The sequence below is a fragment of the Carex rostrata genome, chromosome 30, assembly GCF_964058835.1.
Source record: "Carex rostrata chromosome 30, lpCarRost1.2, whole genome shotgun sequence".
Lineage (NCBI taxonomy): Eukaryota > Viridiplantae > Streptophyta > Magnoliopsida > Poales > Cyperaceae > Carex > Carex rostrata.
In genome coordinates, this window is record NC_135947.1 from 4,956,205 (window position 1) to 4,973,079 (window position 16,875).

The 16,875-nt window shown below is 34.8% G+C and overlaps 1 protein-coding gene and 1 pseudogene across 7 annotated transcripts; one reads left to right on the forward strand and one right to left on the reverse strand.

Annotated features, from left to right (window-relative positions):
- The first annotated feature begins 2,036 nt into the window (after positions 1 to 2,036).
- Positions 2,037 to 6,736, forward strand: LOC144546803 (putative glucose-6-phosphate 1-epimerase). Of its 5 annotated transcripts, XM_078295361.1 has the most exons (9): positions 2,099 to 2,930; positions 3,022 to 3,096; positions 3,805 to 3,861; positions 4,110 to 4,279; positions 4,434 to 4,586; positions 5,888 to 5,993; positions 6,105 to 6,204; positions 6,296 to 6,514; positions 6,600 to 6,736. In XM_078295361.1, the coding sequence occupies exons 1-8, from the start codon at positions 2,820 to 2,822 to the stop codon at positions 6,484 to 6,486; spliced, it is 963 nt and encodes a 320-aa protein (XP_078151487.1). In that variant the 5' UTR covers positions 2,099 to 2,819; the 3' UTR covers positions 6,487 to 6,514; positions 6,600 to 6,736. The 5 variants fall into 5 exon arrangements, with proteins under 5 accessions (XP_078151489.1, XP_078151490.1, XP_078151486.1 ...); XM_078295363.1 differs by having other exon boundaries at positions 2,037 to 2,930; positions 4,452 to 4,586; positions 6,296 to 6,686; XM_078295364.1 differs by having other exon boundaries at positions 2,047 to 2,930; positions 4,452 to 4,586; positions 5,891 to 5,993; positions 6,296 to 6,686.
- An 896-nt stretch (positions 6,737 to 7,632) lies between these two features.
- On the reverse strand, positions 7,633 to 8,651 carry LOC144546880 (sphinganine C4-monooxygenase 2 pseudogene; annotated as a pseudogene). 2 transcript variants are annotated; one of them, XR_013508897.1, is made up of 2 exons: positions 8,424 to 8,651; positions 7,633 to 8,208 (listed from the first exon to the last, which is right to left on the reverse strand). The product of XR_013508897.1 is annotated as a sphinganine C4-monooxygenase 2 pseudogene, transcript variant X2 (transcript). The 2 variants fall into 2 exon arrangements; XR_013508896.1 differs by having other exon boundaries at positions 7,633 to 8,204; positions 8,414 to 8,651.
- Between the last annotated feature and the right edge of the window lie 8,224 nt (positions 8,652 to 16,875).

Below are 16,875 nucleotides of genomic sequence, written 5' to 3' on the forward strand. Positions count from 1 at the left end.
TACTATGTGTCCATGTATTTTATTGTCGAGTTATTATTCAATTTTAAATTTTTTTAATATTCATACGTGTGCTTTATTGCTCAGCTTTTTAAAAAAATTATGGAAGTACGTTCGTATATCTCCAAAAATTGTGTAGGATAAAATAATAGATTTTTAAGCTGTGCTTCACAAAAGCACCACGCAGAGAAAGAGAAAGAAAGAGGAAGGAAGGAGGCAAAAGAAAGAGAAAGAAAGAGAAAGGAAGGAGGCGAAGTCTGACTCCCCTTCGCACATTAAGTCCTACATTCCGATTTGAAAGTGAACTTCTAAAATTCTACATGAGTGTCACCTCCGAACAGTGCTCTATCCCTTTTCTTTCCCTTAGTTCCCTTTCAGATTTCTCTCTTCTGGAGCAGGCATACTCATTCGGTTTACTAAGAATGCCATTAAAGATCTTAATTAGAATTTGTTTAACCAATACAGAAAGAAAGATAACAGTAGCGGAGAATAGACAAATAGGTAAAAATCGATAAGGAGAACACACTCGTTATGTGATCGGAACTTGTGTCTTTGTCAAAAGTTCTCATCTGACTTATCTCGGTAGCATTGGGAATCAAGAAGAAGAAGATACTGCAGTCTTTTCACGCGATTTCACCACGCGACTTTTTCATTGGCAAATCCTGTCGTTTCTATTCATTTCGTGTCTTCGTAAGGTTTCCGATCAAGAAAATGATTCGAATTCAAAATCCAATTCGCGTTTGTAGGATAAAGAAACGCTTCCGATCATAGGGTAAATTATGACTCCCTATCTTGAGTTTTAATTTCATCAGATAAATGAACGGCCGATGTTATTATGAGATTCGAACCATAAAAGTTCACGAACCCATTCAGTTTGAATTTTGTTCGAATTAATTTCAAACTGAACCTGTTTTGATTCATTTCAATTCAAACTAATTTCGAATCGAATCACAAACTACAAATTTTTTTGCCAGCCCTAACTCCAAGACTTGGCAATAATAAATCTATTAATCAAGTGACATACAAGCTATGTTACCCTGACACTCCTAGAAACTCATCGTACCCGTATCCGGCACGTATCCGACACAGACACACCGCAGACACGGCCATGATACGTGTCAGACACGCTAGCTGGAGCGTCGCCTTACGTAGCGTGTCGACGATTTGGACTTTCAAAATATAGAAAATGCTTATTGTAACTCAAAAATTGTTGTGACTTGATTCCTCCTCATCATATAATATAATAAGCGTGTCGTATCTTTGATTTTTGAGAATTATCGTATCGTCGTATCCGTGTCATGTCCGACACGATACCCGTATCCGTATCCATGCAACATAGCATACAAGTATAGGGCTGTCAAAAAAGCTCGTGGCTCGCCTCTACCTCGCTCGCTAACAGCTCGCTCGGTAGTGGACCGAGCTGTTAACGAGTCAGCTTGGCTCAGGCTCGAGCCAAAATAAACGAGCTGAGCCAGGGGTCAGCTCGGACCGGGCCAGCTCGGCTCGTTAAGCTACAGTGAATTTAGGGTTTAGTCCCGTATAATTTTAAGTCCAGTCCTATTTTTAAATGCGCAATTATGCAAAATTGATGTATTTTCGATTTGGGAAGAAATGATATGACTTTAGTTGCTTGATGATGTGCATGCTGGACAATTTCTTAAATTTTTTGAATGAGATTTCTTATTTTATTTTTTTTTAATTTGTATAATAACAACCCAATAAAGTCTAACAAGCCAGCTCGTCAGCTCGCGAGCTAGTTCGGACTGACTTGTCACAAGCTGAGTCAGGAGTTTTGACTCAGGTGTCCTAAGTCCAGCTCACTCGGTTCAAACTCGGGCCAAAATAAACGAACTAAGCTAAGGCCGAGCTCGGCCCGAGCCAGCTTGTTTACAGCCTAGCGTATACATAAAAAACGGAGAAAATTGCAAAAAGCACGAGCGTGTCAGACTTTCAATTTTGACCGTTATAGCCAGCGGTCTACCAAAATATTGGAAACCGTACTTGCACACACAATACATTTTAGAAATAAAAAAACCCGCTTTTTTTGGCCCGTTTCGTTTCGTTTTGTTATTTTATTTTTAATTTTCTTCGACTCTCTCTCTTCTAAACTCAACTTTTATCTCTAGGCACCTTTCCCTTTTAAAACCTCCGCTTCCACCAATATTTATCGAGTTTTAATCCAATTAGTAAAAGCGGCGCCCGCCATGCACGTGTCTTCACTGGCGGATCTCGCGCGCCTCTTGCTGGATTTTCAGTTGAGATCTTTAATAGGTTTTGAGCTGGAGTTTCCCGGGATTTAACTAGATTTCATTCCAAAGTATATTTCGAGAGATTTGGGGGTCCGTGCATGTTTTAGGCGGTGGATTGTTTCCTATTATCCATGAAAATGTTTAGGAATATAAGTTGATTTTGTCTAGAAGTACGAATCCAGCTGTAAAATTGCGTGTTTCGTGAAATCAAGGTTAAGGGAAACTTTTTGTAAGGTCTCGATTGTCTTGGGTTTAAGCTCCCTGCATTTTTCTTTCTTTAATCTGTGTGCGTGCGTGTGCGTGTGCGTGTGTGTTGTCTGATAAATAGAGAGAGAGAGAGAGAGAGAGAGAGAGTTGACAAAAGGTGAAAAAGCTTTTTTAGTCACGAGAAATAGACTTGTTCACAGGGAAAGAGTGTGTGCTTTGAGTGTATTATTCAAATCTCAACTGCTTGATCGGGACAGGTTTAGAGTTTATGTTGATAATTAGTTTCTGGGGCTTCAATCTTTGAGATAGTTCTTTCCAAAAGGAAAAATTGAGATTTCTATTGCTCTTTTTCGTTTTTGAGTGAAAATGGTTCATCCCGCTGTAAATTTGGATAAAAATTCGGATTTTGAGGTGGTAAAAGACTGGAATGGAATTGATCAAATCGTGCTTAAAGTTCCCTCGGGAGCTTCTGTAAGAGTGAGTGCAAATTCCTTTTTTTTTACTTGATTACGGTGTTTGTATATTTGCTTGAAATCAGGCAATAATTTTTTTTTTTTTTTTATATCAGGTTAGTTTGCATGGAGGTCAAGTGGTTTCATGGAGAAATGAGAAGGGAGAAGAGCATCTCTTTACTAGTAGCAAGGTACCAGGTTTATACATATTTCTACTTCTTTTAATCATTTTATTATCCATTTGTGGACCCCAAGAATGAAGTTTAAAAGTGCCTCTGTCTTGTCATTTGGATGAAGAAAATTCAAAATATCTAAAGAACAATTGTAATATTTCGGTTTTTATTCTATGTGCAAGCATCACCTTACATCTTTTTCACCACAGTTAGTATGCAGAAATTTGGCACCTATATTAAATTGGTATCATGGAAAGAGGTTTATTCTGTAAAATATTGACCGATTTACCCCAAACTTTGATGAGACCGTCTTTCAATAGAAGTGCCAGATTAAAGTATAATTACACAAAGCTGTTTAGTTTTTATAATTCTGTTTACATGACTCGTGAAGTGATTCAGTCCTGTCTATAAGAAAAGGGAGGGTGAAATTAGAGAATATTGTTCCTTTTTCTTTTATCCTTGTCACCAAAAAAAGTCGGGGCAAGTTGGGGATTTTTGGGTCAACTTAAACATTTGCTTAGTTGCAAACAACCCAGAAAATATTGCACCGATTCAAGAAGAGAAATAAATCTTATTTGAAAATGTTTAATTTCACTACAATTTATTGAGAGATGTTTTTAATTAAGTTCAAGATTAGAGATGATGCGGAGTACATTTCCTTAGTTGACATCGTATTTTTTAATCTATGAATTTTGTTTTCTTAAACTTTCTTTTAACATAATGAAGGCAATTTTCAAGCCACCAAAAGCAATGCGTGGTGGGATTCCAATTTGCTTTCCTCAGGTATGTACTTAATTGTTTATCTAATCTTTCTGGACTCGTTCAAAAGTTTAAATAATGAAGGGGGGCCTTATTCATAAGTTTATAATTTATGAAAATTTGGATTAATTTTTGGCTTAATTGTCAAGGTTAAATAGAGATTTAACAAGTCCTGATTTTAATATTCTCTCCGTCAAGGGCCTTACTACTATTTAGGGATACCATTAAGTCATGCGTGCATTATATCTAAGTTGAATCTTATACATATGTAGTTTGGCAATTGTGGTTCTTTAGAACAACATGGATTTGCCAGGAACAGAATTTGGAGCATAGAAAATGATCCACCACCACTAAATACAAACTCAAAATTTGAAAGTGGCAAGGCTACAATAAATCTTCTTCTTAAACCAACTGATGATGACCTCAAAAGCTGGCCTCACTGGTATGCACCTCAACTTTGGTTTTTTAATTTTTATATTCTATTATAATGGAGTTTCCAAAGGTACATTTGAGAATTTCAATAACACCCTATTTGTATTATTTATACTTGTTGTGGAGTTGCATTTGATTTAAATTTAGATCAACTTAAAATTTAGTTGTTGCAATGGAAGCAGCTTTGAGTTTCGGCTCAGAATTTGCCTCTTCATGGATGGCCACCTCTGCATGACATCACGGGTCAGAAATGTCAATGGGAAGCCTTTCAGCTTCTCTTTTGCGTACCACACTTACCTCTCAGTTTCTGACATCAGGTATGAATTAAGCACCACAAGTAAACCTTTAAGATTTTTTTCAAATTTCTTCTAGGGTTTATTGTACTTGCATAAAAGACCCATTTGTTTTGTCGAAACAGCCAACAGTTTTGGGCATTTGGGAATATCATTGAACCGACAAAACTAAAGTTATGTCAAGAAAAATGTAATACTTATTAACTGACCATAGTCAGGAACTACGTTGTCAATATTTAACATGACATATTTTTCTTCAAATGCCCTTACAGTGGGCAGTTGATTATTGCAAATATTTCAAAATTGTTGGGTCCAGTTGAAAAATATTAGAAGCATTATGTCGTGGTTCAAACTATGTCAAACCATGACTAATACTTTGTTAAGAGGGAAATTCAGTTATTTGTCCCAAAGCTCCAAAAGAACTAATAGAGGATCAGATTGAAGGATTAGTTATGGTAGAAGAAGTCCCAAAGTCGACCAAGTCAACTGGTGCATACCACACTCAACAGATGAATAGTTAGTTAGTTAACTAGACTGTTATGTTTTGTAAACCAGTGTCTATAAATACAATGTTCTTGTACCAAGAATTCAATCAAAACCTGTTATAATCTCTATATTCTATCAGAACCAAATCGGCCCCTAACTCTCAAAAAAAAAAACCATTTGTTCCTTGCTAACGCTGTTACTTGGTGCTGATGTTGACTTGCTACATGGAACACTGTTCAAGGGTCCACTTGCCACCTCTTGGGAAATAAATCTGCTGTTATTCCGATCCCAGCCGTTCAAAGTTTTCCACGTGCGAATCTCAACAAACGAAAATTTTATTGTGCGAATCTCGACGAAAATCAATAGTTGGAATCAGAATAACAGGATCCTGCTATTCCTTTTTTGGAATAACAGCATATTTATTTCCCACCCGTTGGCCCAAAAAAACTTTCAAAAACATGCTTATATTTCTATTTTTTTAAGAAAAAATGGCAAAATATACTTGAAGTTAATTATTGTAAAATTATGCCCTATCCTAAAATTTTTGCCTGCCCAAATACATATCCTGGCTCCGCCCCTACCCTGTTCTATAATACGTGTAGCTGAACCAACCCTCTTGATTTTCCTTATTTTTGTTTGAACATAGAAAACGTGGTCCATGTTTGCAATATTAACCCATGTATCTGACTAGGTTCAAATTATTTTTATCTTTCTTTCTTTCTTTTGGAATGGTTGGGGAACAGCAACGTGAATTTCCCTCTTTTTCATTTTTTTTCTTTTTTGTTACCATATCCTTATCTAATATGAGGATTGTTGATAAATTTGATATGAATTTGGAGAAGTGAGGTAAGAATAGAGGGCCTAGAAACCCTAGATTACCTCGACAATCTTTCCCAAAGGGAACGCTTCACCGAGCAAGGGGATGCCATCACCTTTGAATCCGAGGTAGATATTACATTTGATGTCATTCTTTGAAAATAGTTTTCCATTCACATTTAGATATATTGATTTCATTTGCTTTATTTTTTTTTTTTTTTACATATTCTCTCTCAACAGGTTGACAGAGTTTACGTTGGCTCACCAACTGTGATAGCTGTTCTTGACCATGAAAAGAAGCGCACTTTCCTTATTAGGAAAGAAGGCCTCCCTGACACTGGTACAGATCCAACCTGATCATACAAATAGATATAAATTGTGTATGGTAACAAACATAGGATATTTCTAACTTTCAAATAAACTTCTTGAAGTGGTATGGAATCCATGGGAGAAGAAATCAAGATCAATGATGGATTTGGGAGATGAAGAGTACAAACAAATGCTGTGTGTAGATGCTGCTGCTATAGAGAAGCCGATAACTTTAAAACCAAATGAGGAATGGACAGGCAGGCTGGAGCTCTCTAGCGTCCCGTCAACTTGTTGCCATGACCATCTTGATTGAAAGCGGGAGAGATTGTGTAGAATACCGTGTGGTTTATGTTGTTTTTTTATTATTATTATTATTTTTTTTATTGTTGTACTTATTCTATGCGAGTTAGAGAGAGAGAGAGAAAGTTGTGTAGAATTTAGTTGTTTTTCTTTTTCATTTGTTTTGTTCTATGTGAATTCCAGCTCTGGGGTAAACTTAGATTTTGTTTTGTCAGAGAAACAAACGATAAAATAGTGTACTATAAAACTCTAATTTTACTCTATTATGATTTGTTAAGGAGGCTGGTATTTTGTTGACATAGGACAAATAATTCAAACGGACCATCGGTCTGAGATGCTCCAAAATAAATCATGCATCACAGTAAATAAGGGATGTTCGTCGTGTAACGGGCTTGGGTTCGGGGCTTTGGACCAGTGGTGGAACGATTTCAAAATTTATCAATTTGATTAGTGTCACTGTCAGGCTGAATATCTCATTATTTTTGGGCTTACAATTCTTTCAAATCACTTCGCATCCCTGCTCACTTCGCAATGCTAAGGTTCCAGTCCGGCAGTACCCATCCAACCCATGGAACAATGATGAGCTTTTGACATTTCATCATCATATATGTAACAATCATGAAAATTCAGATATACGATATTTTTAAACCGAGGTACTTTTTTTTAATAATAATTTTAACGTACATTCAACCTTTTTTTTATCGAACATTCAAATTTTATAAAGTCTATATCTGAAAAATTCTATTCAACTTAAGAAACTAAAAAAGTAAAAATGATAAATATCTTCTCAATTATTTTAGGTAGGACGTGAAATCAAATAATTAAATATTTTTAATGGTAGAATTTTGACTTTATGATGAATAACCAATAATTTATTAACTTTATTTAAATTTGATACACGACCTAACTAATTAAATAACCAAAAATACATCTACAATTTTAATTTTTAAATTTAAATAATATATATTTTTTAATTATGTATTATAGAAGTTAGATATACTATGAAAATTGAATTAACATTAAAAAAATATCTTTTTTTTTTATTTAGACATAAACATAGCAGTACTCGGCAACTAAAATCTAAAGTTGATCTATTAATTCGTATATAATTATAACAAGCAACCACGCTAACAATTTTATAGCAAAAACACCTATTCCTCACAAGTCGATGGTCGATCATGCATCATCTATTAATTAACTTTTTATTATTCGTGCTTCAAGGCCACCGTCTTCTCTTCTCTCAACCGTGAATGGTTTGTATGTCCCAAGTATCTTATCCCAATGAACAAAAAATGGCTGAGAAAAATTGTACTTGTGACCCTTTACTTGATGGTGAATATCATGGTAAGCTGTGTTGTTACCAAAAAATACATGGAAAGGGTTCCAAGGAAGCATGAACCCGCAGTGATCATCGATCCCTTTGATCGTGGCAAATATAAAGAAAATGATAGAGGTCCCAGGTGTCATCCTTGAGATGAATAACGCAACTGCACCTGCCAGAGTCTCAGTCACAATGCCATCAATTGGATGGTTGTATTGCGCAGCGTAGGGGTAAGGGGCCACAATTCGGTGATGCCACGAGTGCACATGGCGGTAGAGGTAGCGGTTGGAGTGCATGTAGCGGTGCACGAAATACTGCCATGTGTCAAAGATGAACATGGCGATTATAAACCGGGCGGAGCAGTTGATGAATTCCAGTTCACGGATTGTTGGTGTTGCTGCTATTGTCATCTATCTGTTCAACGCATACATTTCAAAAGACTATATATCAATAGTTGAGTTGTTATGCGTTGCAATTATTAACATGAAAAAACATAATTAATAATTAATTAGATCAGTATATAGTCCGGCCGGGCGTTGCCACAGGTTTTTCTTAAATAGAATATTTTGTATGATCAATGTCATTTTCATTTAATTGACTTTAGATCCTACAGGGTAACGGCTACGTACCTGAATAAGCAGAAAAGTTAAACTTGCTTGAATTGCCTGCTGAAAGAGAACACATATCATTACGTCCCTTTTTGAGACTAAATTCTTGGTATCTTCATCCTTTTTTGAGTGCAATCTGTACTTTTCCATGCAACCAAACCACTCATAAATCCCTGAGTATATCCAGTAAACTGCAATCGGTCCTAATACCACCAATAATTCATCGGATTCAATCAACTTCATTGTGTTGTTTGTAATTTGTGTGTGTGTGAGTGTACGTGACAAAGAGAGGGGGAGAGAAATGATCATATATATGTTGCTTTTTATAGAAAAATATATCATTCATATATATATAATATAACGTACGTTCTACGACGGCCGTAAGAATTGAACTATTTTTTTCTTTGAAGAGAAATTAAAATCATGCATGCAAGCTGCATGGATAGTAAAGATTTAAAGTATCTTCATCTAGTAATAGACTAATAGTTAAGAATAATTAAACAGATAGAGATTGATCACATATTAATTCGACGGTGAGTTAGGTGATACCTTATTACACCGCCAAAGAAGACATTGGGTGAAAAACGAAAGTGACTCAAGTCATCACCAAAGAAGACATTAATTGGGTGATGAAAAACGAAAGCAACTCAAGTCATCAGGTGCGTAGTAGTCAGAGTGCGCCAGCCGACGAATTCATATCACTTAACTCAAAACTCGGACCGTCCAATCTGCTTTAGCACGAATATTAAAGAGGCCTGACCTATGCATTTAGGAGTGTTCATTGGTTCGATTTGGTTAAAATCGAAATAATATAGGTGAACCCAAATTTTATTCGGTTTTCAAAAATACAACCGGACCAACCAAAATAAATTTATTCACCGAACTAAAACCGAATTGAACAAACTGAACTAAAATTTGATTTGTTTAGTTGAACCGAAATAAGAATATTAATTATATAAAAAAAAAAACTAAACAGGCCTATGCATTTTATCTCGAAATTTGATTACTTGAGATGATCTCCGTACATTCACGACCAAACATGCTTTTTTTTTTGTAAAATTTTCTGGACTTAACCTTTGCTCATTAATTCTTTTAGCTTTTTCTAGCTAGAGATCAAATTGAGCCGACATCATTTAATCTAGATGATGACAAGAGCCCAATGATTGTGCCAAGGAACTAACCAATTGATGGTTCACATCAATGCTTTCTCCTAAGCAAGAAAATCACAAAAAGAGAGACTTTTTTTCGTCTTTGAGAATACTGACAAAGAATAAAACCAAAACAAATTTCTTACATCACACTTTTACTAATTTTTCAGTTGGTTCACGTTAATGAGGTACATCTTTTCTCTTAAAATCTTCCCACATTCTATGACATAATTTGATTCGCAGCCCCACAAAAATATTAGAGATATGCATGTTGTGATTGATGAAACTAAAACCATTTGATCTAATCTAATCAGAGGCAAACTGCCCTGCTATTTTATAATTAGGTTGGACTCCTTGTCAAATCTGAGAAGTTCATTTTCAACTAAACAACTCAGATCAATGATGGCACAATTGTATCATCATAAGAGTATATTTTTGGCTTGGTACACTGTAGCCATGAGATAGTGCAACTTTTAAGGGGAGAGAAGGCAGAGGAGAGGAAGAAGACAATTACAGGACACCTCCATTTAAATACAATAAAATATTAAATAATTAAAAGAGATAAAAAAAAAGAATATTAAGATTTTCTGAGATATTGGATGTTATGATGTTTTCAAGAAAAGATGGTTATTTATAAATTTATATACTAGAATCTTTTCCTTTTCTCTTTGCACATAGAATTAGCCGAAGAAAAGACGACTCAAAGTGGGAGTGTTTATCAATTATCATCAATAGATTATTGTTATTAAAATTGAATAATTATTTTTTAATACCATTAGATGATTGATCAATCGGCGATCAAATTATATTAATATATATGCCTCATTAATAATGTTACAAATTCTACGCAAAGTGGGATCGAGAGAGGTTTGAACCGTATGATATCTTGTGATATGAATCATATATATCGGGAATTTAAGCATGCAGCTTAATTAGGCGTAGGGGCGTCGTTGTCTTTGATTTGTTCTTCAAAGACTGCACTTGCTAACTGCGAACATTTATTTTCCCATCAAAATGTCAATCAAAATCTGTAAGCTTTAATTAGTATTTAGTGTTTTTTGGAATGTAAGCATGCAGCTTAATTAGGCGTAGGGGCGTCGTTGTCTTTGATTAATTGTTCTTCAAAGACTGCACTTGCTTACTGCGAACATATATTTAGTGTTTTTTTGTCCGATCCAGAATTTCCACTTGCTGCGTATCTTCTTTTTATACTATATATCTTCGCTGGTATAAGTTGGAAACAATCTACAAAACAATTGATGTCATAATTTCACTGTATGTTAATTTTTTTATTTTTGTTGTTGGAAAGTCAGTAGGAGATTTTATTAATAAGAGTTACAAACTAGTTATTACATAAAATAAAACAACAAGTGTTTTAAAAAACATTTAGCTGTAAATAAATTAATTAAAAACGTATAGAGATATGTGTATTTTGTGGATACAAATTTGATCATCATTGCTTGATGGAAGTGATAAGAGTCTAGTGATGAATTTCTCTGTGCACATAGTTCTCTTGCGGGCAGATTTCATCATAGAAAGCATTGAATCAAATCAGACCGGAAACTAAATCAATTGGACCAAGACATCCACTCAAGAAGTCCTAGTGGAGGCACTGAATCAAACCGGACAGTGACAATCACCATTTAGATGTCCAAATGAAGAATCGTCAGTGTGGGAGGTAGAAAAGGGAGGGAGAAGAGGAGGAGAAGAAAGAGAGTGCATAACAAATCCCAACACAAACAACCAAAACAGACAACAACATATAAAGTAAGTAACTATATGTACAACTTATTTCACCCACTCTTCCATTGCCAAAGACAAGGAGAAGAGCTTAGGAGAAGAGAAGAAAAAAGTGAACCGCTTATTTTGGAGAAAAAAAACCCCAGAAGGACAATGCGAGAAGCAATGACTAGACCCACGAAGCGAAAGCACCAAAAACGGTGGCCAAATCCGCTAGATGGAAGCACCAGTAATTGCCTAAGGTGATTCTAGAGACGCTTAGCATCTTCGGTAACGCGATCGCTGGTTATTTGTATGTTAAAATTGTAGATGGTTCATTTGTTAGTTAAGAAAATCAGAGTATGTTTAGAACACTAAGAATAACTATTATTCGAAATAAGAAATTGCTTTTGGTCTAGTGGCAAAGGTACATGACTTTCATATGGGAGGTCATGAATTCGAAATCTACAAAGTAAAGAAATCTTCTATAATATACATAGGAATTTGAAAGTGTATTGGATGGCTTGACTTCCAACTCATGATTTCAAAAAAAAAAAAATACTACCCAAATAGCTACACACATATATATATAATTCAAACAAAGAACTTGAAATTAGAAATAGCTGCTATTCTCACTGGTTCGTTGTTCCTTGTATTGGATGGAATAACAGATATTTTCCAATGTGAATAGCAGCTACTTTTAAGATTTAAAAATTACAGGTTTAAAATTAATTCGAAATTAAAAGTCTTTGTGAATATTAGAATTTCCGATATTTTTGTAATTACCATTTTATTATTTTAAAATTATGAATTTCTCATAAAATTTTGAAAATTTTAGTTCTTACATTTCACGCAGATTGAATATGCGCATAAATCAGGAGTTCCACGCAGACCTCATTTTCTTTTTAATCATTATCATTGGTATGTATTAATGAGAATAGGTTTCATTTCAATAGAAAAGATATAACTAGAATAGATTTGAAATTGAATTTCGTTAATCAAAAAGTCCAAAATACATAAAAGAATTTAATATTTGACTGTCCAAAAAAGTTAAAAGGTTCCTTAATATACATTTTTCAGTATTAATTTGCTAGAAAAATAAAAGAAAACAACATTGAATGATCTTACTTATTCCTCGAACTCTAATTATTTAATAGATAGCTCTCAATATCTTAATTTTAATATAATAAACTATTAATAAAAACTTCTTGCTCGGTTTATAGTTTTAACTTTTAAAACTTATGTTTGTCTTAGGGTTGCAAACGAATTGAATTTACTCCGGTTTGAGTTTGGTTTAAATTAATTTCGAATCGAATTTTTTACAAATTCAATTTCGATTTTTTTACGAATTTTTTTATGACAAAGAAGAGTGATCATAGTCGCCAAAAACGAGAGGTGAAAGTCGTCTAGAGTTTTAGAACTGAGAGCAAGGGTTACGACTTACGAGTTATGATATGGCTGGGCAGCCTTATGTTTTAACTTTTAAATCATCAGTGAACTCAAGTCATCAGTGGAAATCAACGCTTCACGTTACTTTGAGATTCAAACTAGAATAGTTCGCGAACCTATTTTGAACGAACCAGATCCAGTTTGAATTTGGTTTGAATTAATTTCGAACTATTTCGAATTAAATTTTTTACGAACTTTTTCTAATCAAACTCGAATCGAATCACGAACTACGAATTTTTTGTGCAGTCCTAGTTTGTCTGTTTGCTGTTTGTTTCTTAAATTGTATAAAAAAAATGTGGGTCATGCCAATGTCGCTGCTCGCTGCAAAATCCTTTGACCTGCCTTTATTGAGCATAGACATTCAATTCAATCCGTGCTGGTGGGAGACGGTGCTGTGCTGTACAGTACACTCGCCTGTTTGTAGACATTTTCATATCTGTTTGATCGTAGGTGGAATAGCGAGAAAATTGTGTCACAGCGGAAACATGCAAAAAAAGTTATAGCGAATTGTGTCGCTATAGAAAAAACTATATTACATAGTATTTTTTTTATTTTTATAAAATATATATTTGTACTAAATATCAACATTATCTAAGTTTCATAGAACAATAAATAACATCAAATTGATAAAAATTATAATATTCATAATGAACCAATACAAAGTCCAAATTACAATTCAAAATATCCATAGTAATACTAATATCATTGTAGGTGGCTAAGAGCTGTCCTGAATAAGAGATCAGATTTTTGTATTGTGTATGTGCTGGTCTCTTTCAGTGCAATGGAGAACATATGTCCCGAGATTTCTCTTGGCTTTCCTTCTGGTTCACCCTTATGACAGGCCTACAATTCATAATCGGTCTGTAGGAGTTTTATTGATTGTGGGGACGTTTAACTCCTAGCGGACGCAAGCTCCCGCCGTTAATTACATCAGGCGACCCTCTAGGTCAGTGCTGAATACCTTGTTCCTTCCAGGATTTGCGCCTATTTTGGTGTAAACTGGGTAATTAGGGCTAAAAATGGCTCATGTAAGGTCTATTTGGTCATCTGGTAGGTTCTCAGTTTGTTTGGACATGATTCAGATATTTATTTTGGTCCTATGTGCATGTGCATTTTATCATTTGTAGGATTTATATTCAAGAAAATATGTTTAAACATTATTTTTATATTTTTATTTATAAAAGTATGTCAAGAAAGGGACATTTTGGTAATTTCAGGTGATGGCTGAAGTTTGGACATGTTCAATTACTACTTAAAGTTGTAGAGAATTGAATTTGAGTTCATTTGGAACTAGTTTGAGTCGATTTAGACTTAAAACGAAGAAGTTATGGCCAAAAAGGACTGAAAAAGGACTTGTCTGTGAAGTTTTTATACTTCCAGGGACCTATTTGTAAATTTCCAGAGACCTGAAGCCATAATTTGAGCTTTCGACAGGGTCTAGAGTGAATATTGGGCCTCCAAGGGCCTATTTGAAAGGATTTTATATGGTCAGGGGCTTGTTTGTAAATTTCCAAGGGCTTCTTTGTTAATTTTATATAAATAGAGGGGTATATATGCAACGGGGATATATTTAATGATTTTTGGGCTTTGAGATTGGTGCTGGGCCTCTGAGATTTGGGCTTTATGCATCAAGATGTGTACTGGGCCTTTGGAATGTGTACAAAGATTTGGATGTTTGCCATTTGGGCTTTATGATTGGCACTAGGGTTTGGTTTACTCAAAGGGCTTTGAGATTGGGCTTTTGGGCCTCAATAAGCGCACTGGACCATCAATTAGTGCACATATATTAGATACCACTCGTTTGGGCTTTAAGATTCGCACTAAATTCTTTTAATTAAATCAAGCAACTGACAAATGGGGTATGCATGTTAGGATCCGTTGGATTTGGTTTGAATATAGACCATTGGATCAAACGGACACATCAATAACTGTGCAAACCCGATACAGCTTAAGGTTGGCCCTGACAAGTTAGGGCCCGGCCATTTTTGGTCACGACAGCGCCGACCAAGGGCATGGATGTGATCGTGAGAGTGTCAGGAGTCCAAATGTGGTGTTGTCAGCCGCCGACAACTTTTAGAGGCGGTAATTTTGGCATGAACAATACCAATCGGTACCGTTTGAGCTTTGAACTGATTTTGGTTGATTTGATCGTCATTTCCTTCAAGGATTAGGTCATTTGGGCCTTTACAGAGTCATGGAAGACATTAGAAGGATCAATTTGGAACTTGTATGAGTTTCACCATGATTTGAGGGTTTCAGGTGCTGTCAGTGCACGGATTTGGTACCGATAATCGGTATAGAAGCATTGGGTCTGGTTCAAAGGTTTTAAGAACTTGTTTTGATCATTTTAAAGGGGTTTAATCATTGCAAGAGCTCTAATTCAACTTGAATTGGATTCTGGCAAAGCTTGGGTCATGTGACCATGTATTTTAGATCTATTTAATTCATTACTCATGAATTTTGTACATAAGTTGTAAATTTTATTTTACAAAATCAAAGTAACATGTATCGAGAACTTGCATACCATTTTTTTTTACCATTTTAGGGGATTTATTTACATTTTTAAAGATTTAATCACTGTCAGGGGCATGAAAGGTCAAAATTGACAAGATATTTATATATTTTTCAATTTTTAAAATCTGAACTTCTAAAATTCATAACTAAATGTAGAACATTCAGAAAAATATGAAATTTAGGTCCATTTTATATGTTTTCCAGTCCTCTATCCATTTGTGAAGTCCATTTCTCAATTTGGTTAATAGGCTGATCTGTATTGCCATATTTGTCAGAAGAGGTCAAAATAACACATTTTAGTGCATTAAGCTATAACAGTAGCATGCATTGTGCATAGAAGCACTGAATATTGGTTCAATATCACTCAACAAGATATCAATGAGTACCATATGCAAATTTAAGAGTCTCGTTTGGTTCAGAACAGGTTTTCAAGGGCTTTAAGGCCACTGTTTCATGACAGTACTCAAAAGAAAGAGATTCAAGTATCAAGACATCATTAAATCATCATTTTAAAACATTTTTAAGATTGTCAGAGCATGACTTTATGCAGGGAGGTCCCTGGTTTTCTGAAAATCATATTTTTGAGTATGTCCACTTGATTTTTGAGAGCAATATCATTAAAGCTTCATGGAGAAAGGATGTAAATGACATTTTGGCAGCATAACAGCTGCATTTTTACATCTAAGCCCTCATCTTTTCACTATTTGTACTTAAACCCTTCATAATAGCAAAATTAACTATTTCAAGGGCATAATTATGTTATCTTTATGGTTTTAAGCACAAATAGACTCTCTCAAGTGGACATAGGGTTAAGAATTACAAATGATGCCAGCTGGCTCACTTTAAACAATCCTTGTGTGTTTATATTTTTATTTAAGTCACTTATTTCCCTTTTTTAATCATTTTTATAAAGAAATTATGGAGGTCTGATGAGCAAGGATGTCAGCTGACTCACTACACTCATCTTTATTCTTAATCAACTTATAAAAATAATTAAGGGAGGCAAAGAAAGGAAAAATACAGAAAATGTACACTAAAACATGCTAAAAGATGATATTTAATGAAAGTTTTATAATAAAACAGTTTGTATTTTAAAGGATTATATACATTTTTATACTCATTTAGATGATTTTAGAACAAAGCATCAGAGCAGAAACAGCAAAGAAGAAGAAAAATACAAAAATAAACATCAAATCTAAAAGGAGAAACTTTATTCATCAAGAAAAAAAATACAAATCATGGCCCTTGAGGGCCTTACATCTTCTCTAAACTCTTATTACCTAATTATCAGGTTTTTTGCAGAGGAAGAAGGGAGAGAGATAGATTTTAGGCTCTCTGGTATACTGGTTTCTACTGTTCTTATCACAATATATGTGTATATGGGTATATAGATGTTGAGGGCTTGTAACTTGGTGCCATTTGAGCTTCATTTCCTGTCTTTATATAGACTTCAAGGCATGGAGAGGTGTAGGGTTTGATGGCCTATGCTGGCATGCATCTGTGCCCTTCAATTTTACCAATTTGATTTTAATGGTCTTGATTTGAGCTCCAGCCTTCAAGGCACCATTTGCAGAGCTGTAGACCAATCACATTTAGCCATGTTGGCAGTCCATGGGGTGGTATATGTTAGTGTAATAATCTAG